Genomic DNA, 17,484 nt, shown 5'->3' with positions numbered 1-17,484 from the left:
ATTCCATGCAAATCAAAGAGCGGCTATTCAACAATATGGAGCCAGTCATTATGCAACCAAAAGTGCCAATCTCACAAATAACAGCCGAAGAAACTGAACGTTTAAGGATTTTATCCCTAGAAGCACTGGAGGCGCTTCATCTCAATAACACCAACAAGCTGCAATACATACAGACGCATTCCATGGTCAACAGCATTACAATGTTAACGCTCTTCGGTGTCATCCTGATAACAGCGTTAGGACTTCACGCTTGCAGTCGGAAGAAGAACACCATTACCCTTCAACTTGGACCAACACCAGCTCCATCAGAAACATTGAAGCCACCACTCCGCAAGCAAGAAGATTTACAGAAAAATCCACTGCCTCAATTCAACAACATCCCATACTTTTGAGAAATAAAAATTGCTTGAGGACAAGCACGAATTAGAGGGGGGAAGAGTTAACAGACAAAACATTTCGAAACCCAAACAACAAATCCCACAAGTCCAAAATGCAGACTCAGCGTCTGACCAACTTCCTGCACGCGCCGAGTGCACCTGCAAACATTCCAAGAAGACCCAAGCCAAGTTGCCCAATACATCCGCCACATGCCGGTGCAAGCAATTCCAAGAATAAGAAGCATTGCACCCAATTCACCAACCAAAGCAGCGCTGTCAACGCCGCTGCTGAAACTCGCAGCTTTATATAGGGCTAGCTTTAGAATTAGTCTTTAGTCTCTAATTTGATTTCAATAAAGAACGGTTCCAATCGGAATCTTAATCAAATATATTTTTGTTATTATTTTTAAATAAATAATTAACTTATATACAGATTAAATACATATTTTAGATAAATTTAGATGATGCATTTTGTAGCTTAAGGCAGCAGAATACTCTCATGAACTAGATGAGGACTCAGTTTTTGAGGTTTCGAAATCGGGAACGTGCATTGAGAAGATCGGGGAAGAAACGGGGAATGGAACGGGAGCAGCAAGTGCGTTTATATGTCTATCTAAATATACTTATTGTAGCATTTAAGCATATTAAACGACTACATAACATAACATAAATCTTATTCATATTTTAATATATGCAAATATGCTATAAGCATAAATCTGAACAAAGAGCAAACGAACAATATGCAAATGAGAAATCTATAGAAGTACAACGAAAATCGGAAAATAATCTGAACACATAGTTCCCCCCTCTTAACACCTACAGCTTTACACCTGATTTCAATATGCAACAAATAGAACGACATCGAATTACAACAACTAAAAAACACATTACTTTCCCAAAAACATAACAAAAATAAAATATATATTTACAAAAAACGTACGCAATCAGAAGATGAACAAATTTTTGGAACCGCCAAGCTATAATGCACTGTACATGTATATATACATATATATATATATATATATATAGATAATCAACTTCTGGACCTCATGTTTCACTTATTAGTCGTAGTTTTACGTAGCATCTAAGTGATTTCGTATAACTCTATGTATACACCATTTAATTGTGTGCAAAATTTGTTAATTGGATTCGAAACAAGAGACACAAACACACACACACACATGCTGGATAAGACCAACTAAATTAATTATATTATGGATATGATCTATGCGCAGCAGCAAGATATCTAGAATAACTAAGGCAACCACTTTACTTTATTGGTACTAAAAACGAAAATTAAATATTTATATTATGTGCTTAATTTTTAAGATTGAGATTGATATTGAGATTGAAGTTTGATATTGAATGCAATTCATTTTTTGGTTTTGTAGGAATGGAACTCCAAATAGCTAGTTGAAATGGGTTTTGGGTTGGCGAAGGGTTTTAGCGAATATGTTGAACAGATTATGTGTAGTTTATATACGATATATATTATATATAATATACCTTATATATGTATGTGTAACGGTATCTATGAGCGTATTTAGTTTAAGTTTATGTTTCATTTATGTATACTTCTTATTCAGACAGACGGACCACGAGACGTCTGCATTGAAATCAGCAAATGCGAGCCACAAATTAGTATTTAGAATATCTGGAAAACAAAGATGGATCTGATGGCAATGAAATGTGTAGGTGATTATTTGGATTGAGAGCATGGACGAGAACTAACGGTTTAATTTTAAAATGAAATTAAATGAAACGAAACGAGATGAGATGATAATCTATAAACAAAGATCTAGCATAATTATTTACTGTTATGACAACGTTAGAGTTTTAAGATTTTTAGCTAAATTTTGTATATTTTAATCTACAGATTGCTAAAACAAAAACCAACAACAAAAGGTATATATATACATGCATAAATATTTATGTATATATACATACTTATATATTATCTGTTTTATAAATAACACATAAATAAATGAGACTAAAACAAGATTGTTTTGTGTCGTAGTTTGCTTATTCATGGGTTTTCCCTCATTTTGTTTGACGTATGTATAACAACCCGGGTTATAGTAAACTGAACTTATGATGGAAGCGAATTACAGTAGATGGCGATAGAGTTGCAATTCAAATTGTGTTATATACGCCATCTGTTGGACAACGAAAACACTTACCACGCAATACAAGCACTGCTTGTACTCACACTGCTTGTGCCATCAAGCAGTTCATTATGTTTGCTGGTTGTCTTCGATAACAAAATTATTGTTTTGCTTTCATTTGTAGTCAAAAATATTTTAATTTCCCAAGCATTTGGCTTTATAGACATTCTAAATAGCATTACTTGGTCTTCGGAATAAAGTAGTATTATTTTGCAATCGAATGTCAACTTGAATGTAAACGACCTTGTGTATTTTGATATCTTAATAACGATGCGTTACTACAACCTTAGAAAAGCCTCATTATTTAAAAAGAAATTACAAAAAATTTAATTTTGAAGTAGTTAACCAAAAATTTATTAACACATGCTTTTTAAAGTTAACATATCTGAGTATTTAATAATCGATTGCTTGTACTGGAATGTGCTTCTTCTTCGAGTACTATTGTAGCGAATATACTAAAGTTCGACCGAGAAATGTGGTAATGCCGATGAATTGACACGCCAAGCTGTTATATCGCTAGTCGAACACGTCTGCGATGGTCATACTATTAAAGTATATATGCACATACATACATTCAGTGAGACCATAAATGGTAATTATGTCATTCTGGTATTTTTAAGCACATCATTTATGGTTTTTTGCAAAAACTATGACCCAAAAAGCTCTATATACAATTGTGCTTATTCAAACTTATTTTTTTGAAGATGCCCCATACCTTTGAAACTATAATCAAATCATAATATGTGAAAGTTGTTTAAATTTGGGGTATATTTTTCGGCAATAAATAGTAGATTTTATACTGCTGTGCGCGTTCACACTCCTTACTACGACGGCCATACTGTAAATATACATACACATACATACATACATACATTTTTTCTTTTTGTGTCATTGTGCGTTCCAAAACCAAAATCACATTTTTTGCGATGCATTTGCATTGCAAATTATAGATGAAAAATGTTATGTTTGTGTGCGGAGAAACGAGAAAAAGAGCAATGATAACAATGAATTGATGTAAAAGTTGCATAACAAACGTCGTCGGGCTCGTCTCTGTGTATGTACGTCGTTGTTCAGCAGCAGCAGTCGCAATTTCCAGAAAACCACACACACACACATACACGTACACACAGCACGCACACTAGCTCACACTACTCTACGCCATCAAAACAGCAGCAAAAGAAAAAAACGCAGATTTCTTGAGTGGCGCTAATAAAAAACAGTGTTGAAGTTTAATACCACATACGAAACAAGAGAAAAAGCAAGCAAGCAAATCGCAAAAACGAAATCAAATGTGCGTGTTACATTGTGCGTAGCAAATGTGTTGTGGCAGCCGCGACAGACGCGCAGCATTTAAGCAGCACAGTCAGCGCGTCAGCCACCTTTCCCCCCCTGTTTCCACCCTGCCCGTCGTCGTCGCCACACGCCACAGTCCCAGATTCAAAAACCAAAATCCAAAATACCAATATACCAATACAAACGCAACGCTGCAGTGCAGCGCAGCAGCCGACAAAGAAAAAGACACTCTTCTTCTTCGTACAGTCCCTACGACGTCGACGTCAGCGTCTGCGTCGACGTCAGCAGCGCAGCAGGCAGCAACAGCCTTTGACTCAGCTGCCAAGTCAAAACAACACATAAAGAGAAATCAACTAGAATATTGTTAATTATTCGACCTGAGTGTGCGAGTGTGTGTTGAGCGTTCTCTCCGCGCGCTCTCTGCCTATTCACAACAAATTTAAATTAAATAAAAGAGGCTTGCATGTGAAAATTAACAACAACAAAAAATATAAAGGAAATTATACGTGTGCGCGCGTTCTGAGTGAGTGTGTCTTATATTGGTGTTGTTTTGGCGCATTTGGTGACTGTGTGCAGCAACAATGAGTCTCTTGGGCACGCCTGCGGGCGGCGTTCCAGTCTCGTCGTCGTCGATCGCCTCATCCTCGTCATCCAGCTCCACAAGCCTCGCCGTCAATGCTGGCAGCAGTAGCAACAACAACTCCAATGCCACTCCAAGTGGAAGCAATAGCAACAACAACCTGCCGTTTGAAAAGGATAAAATCTGGTACTTTAGCAATGAGCAACTGGGCAACTCGCCCAGTCGCCGCTGTGGCATCAAATGCGACGATGAGCTCCACTATCGCCAGATGACCGCCTACTTAATTCAAGAGATGGGCCAACGACTGCAAGTGTCACAGTTGTGCATCAACACAGCCATCGTCTATATGCATCGCTTCTATGCGTTCCACTCGTTCACACATTTCCATCGCAATTCCATGGCATCGGCGAGTTTGTTCCTTGCAGCCAAGGTGGAGGAGCAGCCACGCAAGCTGGAGCATGTGATAAGGGCGGCGAACAAGTGTCTGCCACAGACGACGGAACAGAGCTATGCGGATCTCGCCCAGGAGCTGGTGTTCAATGAGAATGTGCTGTTGCAGACGCTGGGCTTCGATGTAGCCATCGATCATCCGCACACGCATGTGGTGCGCACTTGTCAGCTGGTCAAAGGTATTATTGATCCCTACCCAAATTGCTCCCCAAAAGCGAATATGCCGAAACTGATTATTGTGATGTGTATTTTAGCATGCAAGGATCTGGCGCAAACATCGTACTTTTTGGCCTCAAACAGGTATGGCTAAACACACACATTATCAATGCTGTAGTTGTATTTGCAAATTCCCCCAAAAGTAATGCTTGTGGTTTACATGCGTATGTGTGTGTGTGTGGGTTGAAGAGGGAATTACGTCGACCAGATGTCAGTTAATATAATCAAGACAATGGTACAGCACCTACATTTCATACCTTGCAAATGACCTTCGCAGCAGGTCAGCTGACAGTTTCCCTTCGCGACTGCTTACCTGCTCATCGGTTTACTATTGATCCCTGTTTTCGCTTTCTGCGAAAACGACGTTGAGCCTTTTATGACACCCAGCGTAATTTACGTCGCGTTTCTACCGAATTCCGCGAAAAGTAATCCGTTGTAAAATCTCCTGGAATTGTAATTATGTTGAAGAAGTTGTCAGCTCTTTACAAAGACTGTCCTCAAATAAATGCAAAACGCTAATAGAAAATAAATGACCAAATGTCTGTTTGATGGGGGTTTTAACACGATTTATTTATTAATTATTAATGCATAGCTAAAATGTATGTAAATGAAACAAACTTTTTGTTGAAAATTGGCTTATGTGCAGTTTTAAGTGAGCTGCACTTTAAATCACCAGATTTATTAATGTAGAGCTCAAATGGTATGAGTTAGAAGGCTGAAATTTGTATAGAACATAGCATTAAAGATCTTATATGATATGTTAGTTGCAGTTAGAATTTTAAATTCTTTATCCTGACATACTAAAGCACTTTATCAGCGCACAGTCTAAAAGGTAGTAGCTAGGAGGCTAATTATTGCACAGCATGGTTGAACGGTAGTAGTTGGGAGGCTGTAATTTATAAAGAACACAGCGCTAATTACCTTTAATGCTATTTTAGTAACATTTAAATCTTACCTGATCAACGCTCAAACGGTAGCAGCTAGGAGGTTGTAGCTTAGCTGTGAATATTTCCTGAAAGTAACATGACGTAGTCATAGATCAAATCGTAACTTAAACTTTTCCCTAAAGTTACCACACACATCACATGAATGCTCTTGACTATGCGATGCGCGATGAAAATATATTACTTTTATTAAATGCATATCCTTGTCATTGCTTCGCCTGGCATTTGTAGCTTACATCTTACCTCGATGTGCCTGCAATATCGACCCACGGTGGTTGCCTGCTTCTGCATTTATTTGGCCTGCAAATGGTCGCGCTGGGAGATCCCTCAGTCCACGGAGGGTAAACACTGGTTCTATTATGTGGACAAGAGCGTCTCATTGGAGCTGCTCAAGCAGCTGACGGACGAATTCATTGCCATCTACGAGAAGAGTCCCGCACGCCTCAAATCCAAGCTGAACTCCATCAAGGCGATCGCCCAAGGAGCCAGCAATCGCACAGCGACCAACAGCAAGGACAACAAGCCGAAAGAAGACTGGAAAATGAGTGAAATGATGAAGGGCTATCATTCAAACATTACGGCGCCACCAGAGCTCATGAATGGCAGTGGCGACAGTCGAGATCCGCCGTCACAGGTGCCGCTGTTGCCACCGCCAGCGATGGTGCCGCCACAGCAACGACAGCGCAGCGATGGCAGCCATCAGCGTTCGTCGTCGGCGGGTGCGCCCGGAAATTCATCGTCCACTACCTCCTCCTCGTCCAATCACAAGTTGCCAAACTATCCGGGCTCCTTGCCGCCCGAGGCACATGGAGGTAAATACATTGCTGGCTGCTAAACATATTCCCGATCATTCTCATTTACAACTTCGTTATATTGTAGATCACAAATCGAAGCAGCCCGGCTATGGCAGTCGTGCACCATCCAGCCATCCATCGAGCTCGTCATCCTCGCAGCGCAGCAGCAGTGGCAACTCCTCCTCCGCTAGCAGCAGTCAACGCAGCTCATCGTCGAGCCAAGCGTCCGGAAGGCCGCCCATGGGCATGGACTATCACAAATCGTCGCGTGGCATGCCACCCGGCGTGGGAATGCCTCCGCATGGGGCGCACAAGATGTCCACAAGTTCCAAGCCGCCGCCGATGCCATTGCTCGACGGACGCAGCAGCAATTCATCCGCAACGAATTCATCATCGTCATCCGCATCAACATCGTCGTCGGGTGTGTCATCCAAAGACCTCAGCAAATCAAGCTCGGGCAGCAGCAGCAGCAACAAAATGTATCCTAATGCACCGCCGCCCTACAACAACAGCGGACCACCCAATCCGCTGATGTCGCGTGGTGGCTACCAAGGCAGCAGCAGCAACAGCAGTGGTGTTGGTGTCAACAATGGTGCACCGCTACCGAATGCTGGCTATGGCAGTCACAGCTCCTCGCATCGCAATAAATCCGTCGCATCATCCAGCTCATCGTCATCCGTCCACAGCATGCCGCCTTATGAGCAACAACTGCCCTATGGCCAAGGTCAGGGCGTGCCCAGCTACAATCACATGCAGCAGCAACAGCAGCAGCAGCTGCCAACGCTTGAGGCCCCGCCACCGACAATGACAACACAACCCCAACAACAACAACAGCAGCCACAGCAACTGAGTAAGAACTCCTCCAATTCACTCTTCAGTCCTGAGCCGCATTTCAACGGTTTGCTGCCGCCACCACCGCCAGGTCCGGCACACGAGAGTCTGGGCTACAAGCTCAACAATCATACGCGTGATCGTGACAGTCCCAAGAAGGAGCGCCTGACGCCTACCAAAAAGGATAAGCATCGCAGCACGTTGCCACATGGCAGCAGTAGCAGTAGCAGCGGATCGAGCTCAACAGCTAAGGCGATGCTGCCGCCACACAAGAAACCACATGGCGATCTGGTGGCCAACGAATTGGCTGGCCCAAGTCGCGATGGCAGCAGCAGTCTGAAGCGTGCCAACGAAATCTCGGGCAGCCAGTATGGCCTCAACAAGCTGGACGAGCACGATGGCAGCTTGCCCCGAGACAAGGTGCGCAAGCTGGAGAACAGCGTCGGATTGCCCGGCTATGGTAGCTATGGCAGTGAGGATAAGCATGCACCGCTCTCGATATCGAACGGAGGCATCGAAACCACACCGGATCTGGTGCGCAGCCTGCTCAAGGAGAGTCTGTGCACCCCGAATGCCTCGCTGCTTAAACCTGATGCACTGACTATGCCCGGCCTGAAGCCGCCTGCAGAGTTGCTGGAACCGATGCCAACGGCAGCGCCAGTGCACATCAAAAAGGAACCGATTGGAGGTGCTGGTGGTGCTGCACCAACAAGTCTGCTGGGCATGGAGCAGCTGGATGCGTTGACCAAGCTGGGCGAGAGCAAGGATCTGGACGGTAGTGGTAAGTCGGAGAAGAAAAAGAAGAAGGATAAGCATAAACACAAGGAGAAGGACAAGTCGAAGGATAAACCCGATAAGGAGGAGCGTAAGAAACACAAGAAGGACAAGCAAAAGGAGCGCAGCAGCAAGGACACATCCATGGACTCCCTGAAGCTGGTAATCACAACGAACACAGCGACAGCGAATCCCAATGGCAGTCTGCAGGCTGCAGCGCCACTCAAACTGAAGATCAGCAAGAACAAGGTCGAGCCGAATAACTATTCAGCGGCTGGCGGTGCAACCGGACTTGGTGGTGGCATGCCACATGCAGCCATGCCCACAGCGCCCACAACTGGCTTCGGCATGCCACCCACACTCTCAGCAGCAGCGCCAATGGGAATGCCCGGACAGCAGCAACAGCAGCAAGCGTTGGTGATACCAACGTATGGCGGTTACAATTCGACGAGCAATTCAACGAGTAGCGGCAGCAGTAGCAGCAAAAAGAAGCACAGCGATCGGGATCGCGACAAGGAGAGCAGCGGAGGCAGCAGCAGCAGCAGCAGCAGTAAGAAGAGCAAATCTCAAGACTATGCCAAATACAATGGCGGAGTCTCTGGCGTTGGCATCGGCGGTGGCGGCGTCGGCGTCGGTGCTGTCTATGCTCCTCTTGGCGGCGGTGCAGGCGCCGCGTCGTTAGCCCAATCCGCCTCACAGGTCTCCAGTCTGCTCGGCCTGCCCATGACCATGCCCAACTCGATGGTGATGACGCCCGCAGATTTAGCTGCCGGCATTCCGCCCTCGGCGCTGCCCATCTACAACAAGAAATAGTCGTAGTAGCCACGTAGTCCCCGTAGTCCATAACAAATAGAACCCTTGTTCAATAACAACAAAAACAACCACAAACAACTAAAAGATATTCTTTCAAAACACAAAAACAACCTTTATACTTGATGATATAGCTCGTATGTATAAACAAAAAACAAAAAATGAGAAAAACCTATGCTAGTTGTAATTGATTGTTGGTGAGATGCATTAGTTCTCTAAGTTATTATCGATTTACCTTAGTTAAGCACAAAGCAAAACACAAACAAACAAAAATCGTAAGAACACCCGTCAAATTGCAATGCGGACAACACTTGAGATCCGAGTGTTTCCAGTTCGATATGAAATCATGAAAACTTATAAGAAAAAGAAAACAAACAATACATAAACTTCTGTACAGCATTAATTAATTTGTAATTATAACATACACACACACATACACATAATCCATACAAATACACGGAATAATTGTAATCGAAACAGAGAGAAAGCAAAACTCTCACGAGAGAGAGTTTGCAATGATCGAAAGGGTAAAATAAATGCGCAGCACGGCCGTCTAGAATATAAGTTAGTAAATCAATTACCCAACTACACACCTATGCACACACATTCACATAAACACACACACACATACACTGAACTGTTGTATATAGCCACAAGAGAAACAACTTCCGCTTAGCTACAAATACGGCCCTAACTAAATGCAAATCGAAATTTTGAAACAAAATATTCAATATAGCGTATATAGAAAGAAAATCCGCGATGCAAAACGAAGAGATCGAGAATAGTTGGCGTACTTTAATTCTAAATTAAAGTCGCATGCTGACAAATTTAGTAAAACCAATACAAATACACACACACACACATACAATTATCCTCCCCTAAAATAAAACTACACATAAATTATTTGAACTAAAAATAATAGTGGAAAATGGAACGCCGTTAAAATATGTATGAAAAATATTAATTATATTTTTAGTTAGCAAAGTTTTTTCATTTAATTATCACACACAGTTCGCATTAGTTGTATTTTTTATATTACAATTATCATTATTATTAATGAATTCGTAATCATTTTAGTTTTTATGAATGAAAAACAAGAGCAAATAAGTAAAACAAACAAGCGAAAACAACTAATTATTGTGTTACAAGAAAAGAAACGAATCGAAGAGAAGAGAAAGAGAGAAAGTGCAGATCAGTCAATCACTTGACGTAGCTTTCAGTTGTTTTTAATTTTAATTTAAGTATATTTAAATAGGCATTAAAGTGAATAATGAATAATATTAAAAAATTGTTGTGCAACAAGAGAAGTACGAACAGCGACGTTTCCTAAATTGAACGCCCACAAAAAAACGTATTTACTAAACAAGAAAACAAATAAAAACAATACCGAAACAAAAAGAATAACAAAAACTATGAAAAATATATGAAATTAAGCGAAAAATTAATACTTATATCAAATGGACTTATGTAATTTTTCGACTAGCTCAAAAAAAAACAAAACAAAAAGAACACAAATTTAATCAAACGTTGCGCGTTTTAAACAAAAACAAAAAAGGATAAAAAAAACACTATTCGATTTCAGATAATTGCATTAAGCTAGCAAAAAAGTAAAAGCTATATACTATCTACAGACATACAACAATTACATACATACATATTCATATTTGGAAAACAACATCTTATTTAAGTTGCAACAAATTTCCAAAACAAAAAACAAAACACTTTTCCCTTTATCCTTTATCCTTCACCCTAATCCCCCAATCCTGCAACCCTCCATTATGCTATTGCTGCTGTGTCACATCCAACAACACCAACAACGACAACGATCACAACAGCAACAGTAATATATTATTATATTAAACTTATCTTATTTGTCCCCCTCTTAATTTTTAAGTTTTGTACATAGAACAAAAAGCAAAAATGGCAGTCGAGGAGTGCGCAAATCTCTTTTTGTCGAGCAGTTTCACCGGGCTTAAAAAACTTAATGCCGAAAGTGAATACTCCATCGGCAATTGTTTGTGCGTTATTCGATAAACCGAATAAAAATTTCAAAGCCCAAAACAAAAAGAACAATAAAAAAAAATTGGAAAAAACATAAAATACAGAAGTGATTTTTAATTTGTAGGGGAAAATGGGAATCAGATGTATTTTAAGGCTCAGCTTTATCGTGAGCTTTTCAGGTGCTAAAATTGATATTTTGGTAGTAGCACATCTTTCTAATAAATGTAATAATAAGTTCATTTTACGATTCTTTTTTAGTCAGTTATTAACGTAATTTATTTATTTAAATTCACTTTTTTGATGCTAAGTAAAACAGCACATCTTAAAATATATATATTATTTAAATCAAAAATTCAGTTAATTTTTAATGAATTTCTGACTAATTTTCAGTAACTAATTAACTTTTTTGGTGATAACTTTAAATATTACAAATATTTGATGGTATAATTTATATTTTGGTAACAACACAATACCTAAAACTTGAAAATAAAATATACAAAAGGTACATTTTCATTTTATTAATTAATTAATTTTTATAACATTCATTTAACGAAATTCACTTTTTTTTTAATATTCATAAATATTAGTAATTTATGAAATTCGTTTATCGATATTTTCTTTTTGGGATATATTATCTTAATATATTTTTAAAGGCTCCTAAATCTCCGGAGCATGCTTCCTGATCCAATCCAAATAGCTCGTTAATCGCGTAAATATGGAAGGAAAGCCAATCTCACAACCCGCCGAGAGGCCAAACGAAGTAATACCAATCAAGTAATTGGTATCATTCTCCTTGTAGACAAGCGGACCACCAGAGTCGCCGTGGCAAGTGGATTTGCCGCTCTGCGTGCTCATGCAGAGCATCTTCTCGCTGAGTGAGCCTCCCCAGTACATCTTGCAACGAGCGTGTTGCATCACAGGCATGGCCACGTACCTCAAAGTGGGAGACACCTCCAAGGAACTGTCGCTCTCACGTCCCCAACCCGAAGCGTAGGCCGTCTGCTGATCATAGGTGGCATAAGTTCCATTTAGATCCTTAGGCAACTGAGCTGCTCTCACTCTGGAATTGTAGGGTATATAGATGGGCAGCTTGATCAGCGCTATATCGTTAGCCACAGTGCTGACTGTCCAATTTGGATGCACTACAAAGAGCGATTTGTCCACTGTGTAACGTATCTGACCCAGTTCAAATCTATCAGTTATATTCAAGGCACCCAGATAGATCGTTGCTTGCTCTGCTTTATCCACACAGTGCGCAGCCGTTGCAATCCATCGATGGGATATCAAAGTACCACCACACCAGGTGCTGCTGTTGGTCAGAGATATATTCAGTCCGACTTGGTAGGGAAATTGTCCCCTTTTCGCTAGCTCTCCGTTCGTTATGCGATTATCAGAAACTACAAGCTGAACTTTGACTAGAAAGTAGGAAACAATTCCAAGCACAGCTAATAACAACCTCATGTTGGCAGCTCTATTAATAAAATAATAATTGATTCTGATGTTGGTTATAGGTGAACCTAACAGTTAAAATATACGTCGCAATACGTTATGTTATGATTTTGTATCTTATCACTGCTGCACAGACTAAAACCCTTTAGAGTTAAGACTCACAATTGAATTGCATTGCATTTCGATAATTTGACACAGTTTTATAAGAACTTGAAGTACGCCAAATACTTTTAAAATTTTAATATATTAGGAATCTTAGGAACTCTTTTTTTTAATATTATATATGAATGTTGAACTAAATAAAGCACAGCTTTGATAATAGGATTGTACAAATGTACGAAATTATCAGACCTGCTGCCCACAAAAAGAATTTGGGCCAAATTTATTTATTTATTTATTTTTGAGGAACCTATTATTAGAAAAGTCAACATATTTCTTTATGAAAACCTTGTCACATACTCTATTTAGCACATACACATTTTAGTTCACAAATACATAGAATATTTTTAGGATGGAATATCGGTATTGCACTTATTAAAGATATTTAAATTTAACGATCCTGAAATAGATTAAATTATTTTAATGAAATGTGTATTATGATCATTTGACTTAAATTAATGATAAAAGCACTACTTTTTTTTTATCAAATCAATGTTAAATTAAACTCACTGCTGCCTTTGTGAATTTTTTGTTTAAGATCAGTTGTCGCCTTACGATCACTTTACTTTTAACTTCTGCGAGGTGAATATTGTACTAGAATAAGTAAATTTAGTTTGTGTATAATTTCTTCACAATTTTCAATCACTTGTCAATTATGTGTAGAATCCTTAATGGCAAAAATTAAATTTATAAAAACTAGATTTAAAATACTTTCAATGTTTATTGTAATCATTTATCACTGTCAGTGCTGGGCATCAACTTATTTGTTGACAACACCGCTGTTCTCCTCGATCCAATCCAGATAGGCAGTCACACGGGTGAAGACAGCTGGGTAACCCTTCTCGCAACCCAAAGCCAGACCGAAAGAGGTGGCACCAATCAGATAGTTGACATCGCCCTGCTTGTGGACCAATGGACCGCCAGAGTCACCGTTGCAGGTGGACTTGCCGTCCTTGGTGCTCATGCAGATGACCTTGTCGGTGATCATACCAGCCCAGTAGATGTTGCAGGTGCTCGACTTCATGATGGGCATCTCAACGTAACGCAGCACAGAGGAAACAGAGGTGGCATCATCGCTGTCACGACCCCAGCCGGAGGCGAAGGCCTGCTCGCCAGCATAAGTGGAGTAGCGTCCATCCTTCTTGGGCAGAGTGGCGGCTCTGACGCGATCGTTGAATTCAATGGCTTCGGGCAGCTTGATCAGCGAGATGTCGTTGACCACACGGCTGGCATCCCAATCCTCGTGCACCTTGATGTCAGCCTTGTCGACCTTGATGCGCTTCTGGCCATGCTCCTCCTCCTTGATGTTAATAGCACCAACATAGACTGTAGCGGAATCAGCACCATCTGTGCAATGGGCAGCAGTAAGCACCCAACGATCGGAGATCAAGGTGCCACCGCACCAGGCACCCGATGAGCCGATGGCCAGACTGAGTCCCACCTGGTAGGGGAACTGACCCTCATGGGCCTTCTCGCCGTGGGTGATGCGTCCCTCCATGGGAGCAGCGACAGCTGTGGCCAAAATGGCAGCCAATGCAATAAACAACTTCATGATGCGTATCAAAGCGAACTTGTGAATTGAAACAACACGAACCAATCACTTTTATACCCGGCCCAATGATTGACGAACGTCACAAGTTCGATAGAAAACAGTGGAGTGTATCTTATCAGAGTATCTCTTGAGACGGACACTCTCAATGAACTGATAATTGGCGTGTGCGCCCACAAAAAACTGTACAAAGTAGCTGCATATTCGACGTACAAAGTATAATAAGCAATAGATTAAAAATCACGATTTCATCAGAAAACAATGAAAGTTAAAGACTGAGCGTATTCGAATGTGAGACACACGGTACAATATATGTTATTTTGTATAGCGAAAAGAAATTTTATGAAAATTCATAATTCAGCAAATATATTCTACTTTCAAGTCATTTTGCCAGTACAAAAGATCATCAACTAAATATACAGACGCACAAAGTATAAAAAGGAAAGCTAAATGTGAGACCACGGTAGAAGTTTTTTAAAACGAAAACAAATTTTATAAAAAAACTTAAAATAACTAAAACTCATAATCTGGCATTTTGACAAGTAATTTGTGAAATAATAAATAATAATAAAATAAACAAACAGACGTTCAAAGTATAATAAACAATTGATTAAAAATCGCGATTTTATCATACAAGTTAAAAACAGTGTGTATTCGAATGTGAGACACACGGTGCAATAAATTTTGCACATCGGAAATAAATTTAATATCATAATTATGAAAATTTTGTTTCAAATAATTTTGTATTTATTTTGTAAAATAAATAAACAGATTTGTTCTATTTTCAAGTAAGAAGGAAATATAATAAGAAATTAACTAAATAAAAATGCAAATTTATCTCACTAATCATTGATATTTTACTGATTACTAAAAAGATTTACGATCCTTCACATCTGCTAGTTAAGATTAATGATTCTTAAAAATATTCATTATAAAATACGTAGTTTCATAGTGATACTGATTGTATTTAAATAATAAAGAGGGTGAAAGGGGCCTGTCTAAAGTATACAAAAAACCAGAATTACGTATGCACCAAGGAAACTCAGATAGCGAGTTTGATAGTTCTTGTCGCAATTGCTTTCGAGATATTGTCGATTGAATGCGAGTACAGACGGAAGGTAGGAACTTTGCATAATATCACTTTAGATTTCGAAGTTCAAGTATTTATTGTAGATATTTTATTAATTCAATGATTGTAGTTATTCAATGATTAAAACTATTACGAACTTATTAAAATGCGAATGATTTAGAAATCAAATGTTATTTTTAGAATTGTGAAACCACAAAAGAAAGCAAATTATATGCGCACATTTAAATTATTCATTACGATTACTAAATTGAGTATAATAGTTCCTAATTGCCAGTCCACGAGACTGCACTCAAGACATAATAGGTTCAAGTGTTCTCGGAAACTAAAATTGCAGCTGAAAAAACTCAACAGGCGTGTGTGATTTACCACATCGAACTGAAGATGGACCCCTTTCTTTGATAAGAATTCATTCAAGGTAAAGGCTATTACTATTGCACACTTTTGTGCTGAAGCATCGACAGAGATAAGGATTAAGTATACGCACACGTAGGCGTATACGTATTTTTCCATATAAACACCACGACGGGGTGTCTGCATAACTTTTTGGAAACTTACCGAATAAATATTCGCATATTCACCTTATGTTTTGTGTATATATAGCAATAGATAATCAATGTGAATTAAGATAGGATATCTTCAATCAGCTCTCATTCATAACATGTGCCGTATCTTTAAAAAAATAAGAAAAAAAAACCAGATTAATTTTTAATTAAAATGATAAGGACGTGAGAGTTACAAGACCATAAACAACAACCCTTGCCACTCGAGCAAGTGACAATACAGAAAATCTGCAGACGTCATTCTCCCTAGATCGAGCACCTATAAAAGGTACTCGTTGGTCAGGTAATGTTCATAGTCTTCAGAAGATTCGAAAATGAAGGTGCTCGTTGTATTCGCTTTGGCCTTGGCCTACGCCTCGGCATCGGCTCTGCGTGGCGAAATTGAGCCACGTAACGTCTACATGCCCGTGCTCGATGGTCCCGAGGGTCGCATCACCAACGGCAAGGATGCCTCCGCCGATCAGTTCCCCTACCAGGTTGGACTTTCTCTGCAGATTGGCTCCAGCTCTGCCTGGTGCGGTGGCTCTTTGATTGGCCACGAATGGGTTCTGACTGCCGCTCACTGCACTGATGGGTAAGTCGAAAGGACTCTTTGCAAATCTTGTTCTTCAACTAATTCTTTCTCTCTCTCTTCTGCAGTGTCGATGCCGTCACCGTCCACTTGGGCAGCACTGTGCGCTCCAGCCCCAAGGTTAAGCACACCGTCAGCAAGGACAAGATCATCATCCACTCCGACTGGAACAGCAGAACTCTGTTGAACGACATCTCGCTCATCCGCATCCCATCCGTCGAGTACAGCAGCGCCATCCGTGCCGTTGAGCTGCCCAAGATCGATTCCCACTACTCTACCTACTCTGGTGATGAGGCTATCGCTTCCGGCTGGGGCCGTACCTCCGACTCCTCCAGCTCTGTTGCCGCCCACCTGCAGTACGCTCACCTCACCATCATCACCAACAGCGCTTGCCAGCGTACCTATGGCACCACCATCCGTTCCTCCAACATCTGTGTGTCCACCCCATCGGCTGTGTCCACCTGCAACGGCGACTCTGGCGGCCCATTGGTGCTCGAGTCCAGCAAGGTCCAGATCGGTCTGACTTCCTTCGGTTCCTCTGCCGGTTGCGAGAAGAACTACCCAGCTGCTTTCACCCGTGTCACCAGCTACCTCGACTGGATCAAGGACCACACCGGCATCCACTAAGCGGTTGTTGTTTCTTACCCAATAAATCAATTTATAAATAGCACTTTCTACGCTTCTTTTTTCAATTGGGGGAATCACTTTACCATATCAAAATACTCATCAAATTTTATCATCTTTTTTTGTTTTGTATTTTTTATTGTTTGTCGTTTTTTTTTTGTGTTTTGTTCTTTGCATTTGCCTCATTTTGAAACAGTTATAGCTTATTTTTTTTTCATTATCATAATTTGACTTTAAAGTTCAGTTT

At 40.4% G+C, this 17,484-nt stretch overlaps 4 protein-coding genes across 4 annotated transcripts; 2 read left to right on the top strand and 2 right to left on the bottom strand.

The window, feature by feature from the left end:
• Positions 1 to 3,438: 3,438 nt before the first annotated feature.
• On the top strand, positions 3,439 to 10,089 carry LOC133840191 (cyclin-T). The gene is made up of 4 exons (XM_062271884.1): positions 3,439 to 5,044; positions 5,120 to 5,165; positions 6,257 to 6,837; positions 6,905 to 10,089. The coding sequence occupies exons 1-4, from the start codon at positions 4,417 to 4,419 to the stop codon at positions 9,235 to 9,237; spliced, it is 3,588 nt and encodes a 1,195-aa protein (XP_062127868.1). The 5' UTR covers positions 3,439 to 4,416; the 3' UTR covers positions 9,238 to 10,089.
• A 1,780-nt stretch (positions 10,090 to 11,869) lies between these two features.
• Positions 11,870 to 12,716, bottom strand: LOC133842961 (serine protease 3-like). The gene has a single exon (XM_062276275.1). It carries the CDS (start codon positions 12,694 to 12,696, stop codon positions 11,893 to 11,895), a length of 804 nt encoding a protein of 267 aa, XP_062132259.1. The 5' UTR covers positions 12,697 to 12,716; the 3' UTR covers positions 11,870 to 11,892.
• An 828-nt stretch (positions 12,717 to 13,544) lies between these two features.
• Positions 13,545 to 14,430, bottom strand: LOC133844005 (serine protease 1-like). Its single transcript, XM_062277786.1, has one exon. The coding sequence runs from the start codon at positions 14,393 to 14,395 to the stop codon at positions 13,604 to 13,606; it is 792 nt and encodes a 263-aa protein (XP_062133770.1). The 5' UTR covers positions 14,396 to 14,430; the 3' UTR covers positions 13,545 to 13,603.
• Positions 14,431 to 16,327: 1,897 nt separating this feature from the next.
• Positions 16,328 to 17,283, top strand: LOC133843094 (serine protease 1-like). Its single transcript, XM_062276485.1, has 2 exons — positions 16,328 to 16,616; positions 16,682 to 17,283. Exons 1-2 carry the CDS (start codon positions 16,357 to 16,359, stop codon positions 17,238 to 17,240), a joined length of 819 nt encoding a protein of 272 aa, XP_062132469.1. The 5' UTR covers positions 16,328 to 16,356; the 3' UTR covers positions 17,241 to 17,283.
• Positions 17,284 to 17,484: the final 201 nt, after the last annotated feature.

Source organism: Drosophila sulfurigaster, chromosome 3, assembly GCF_023558435.1.
Source record: "Drosophila sulfurigaster albostrigata strain 15112-1811.04 chromosome 3, ASM2355843v2, whole genome shotgun sequence".
NCBI lineage: Eukaryota > Metazoa > Arthropoda > Insecta > Diptera > Drosophilidae > Drosophila > Drosophila sulfurigaster.
This window is presented reverse-complemented; position numbering and strand designations above follow the sequence as displayed.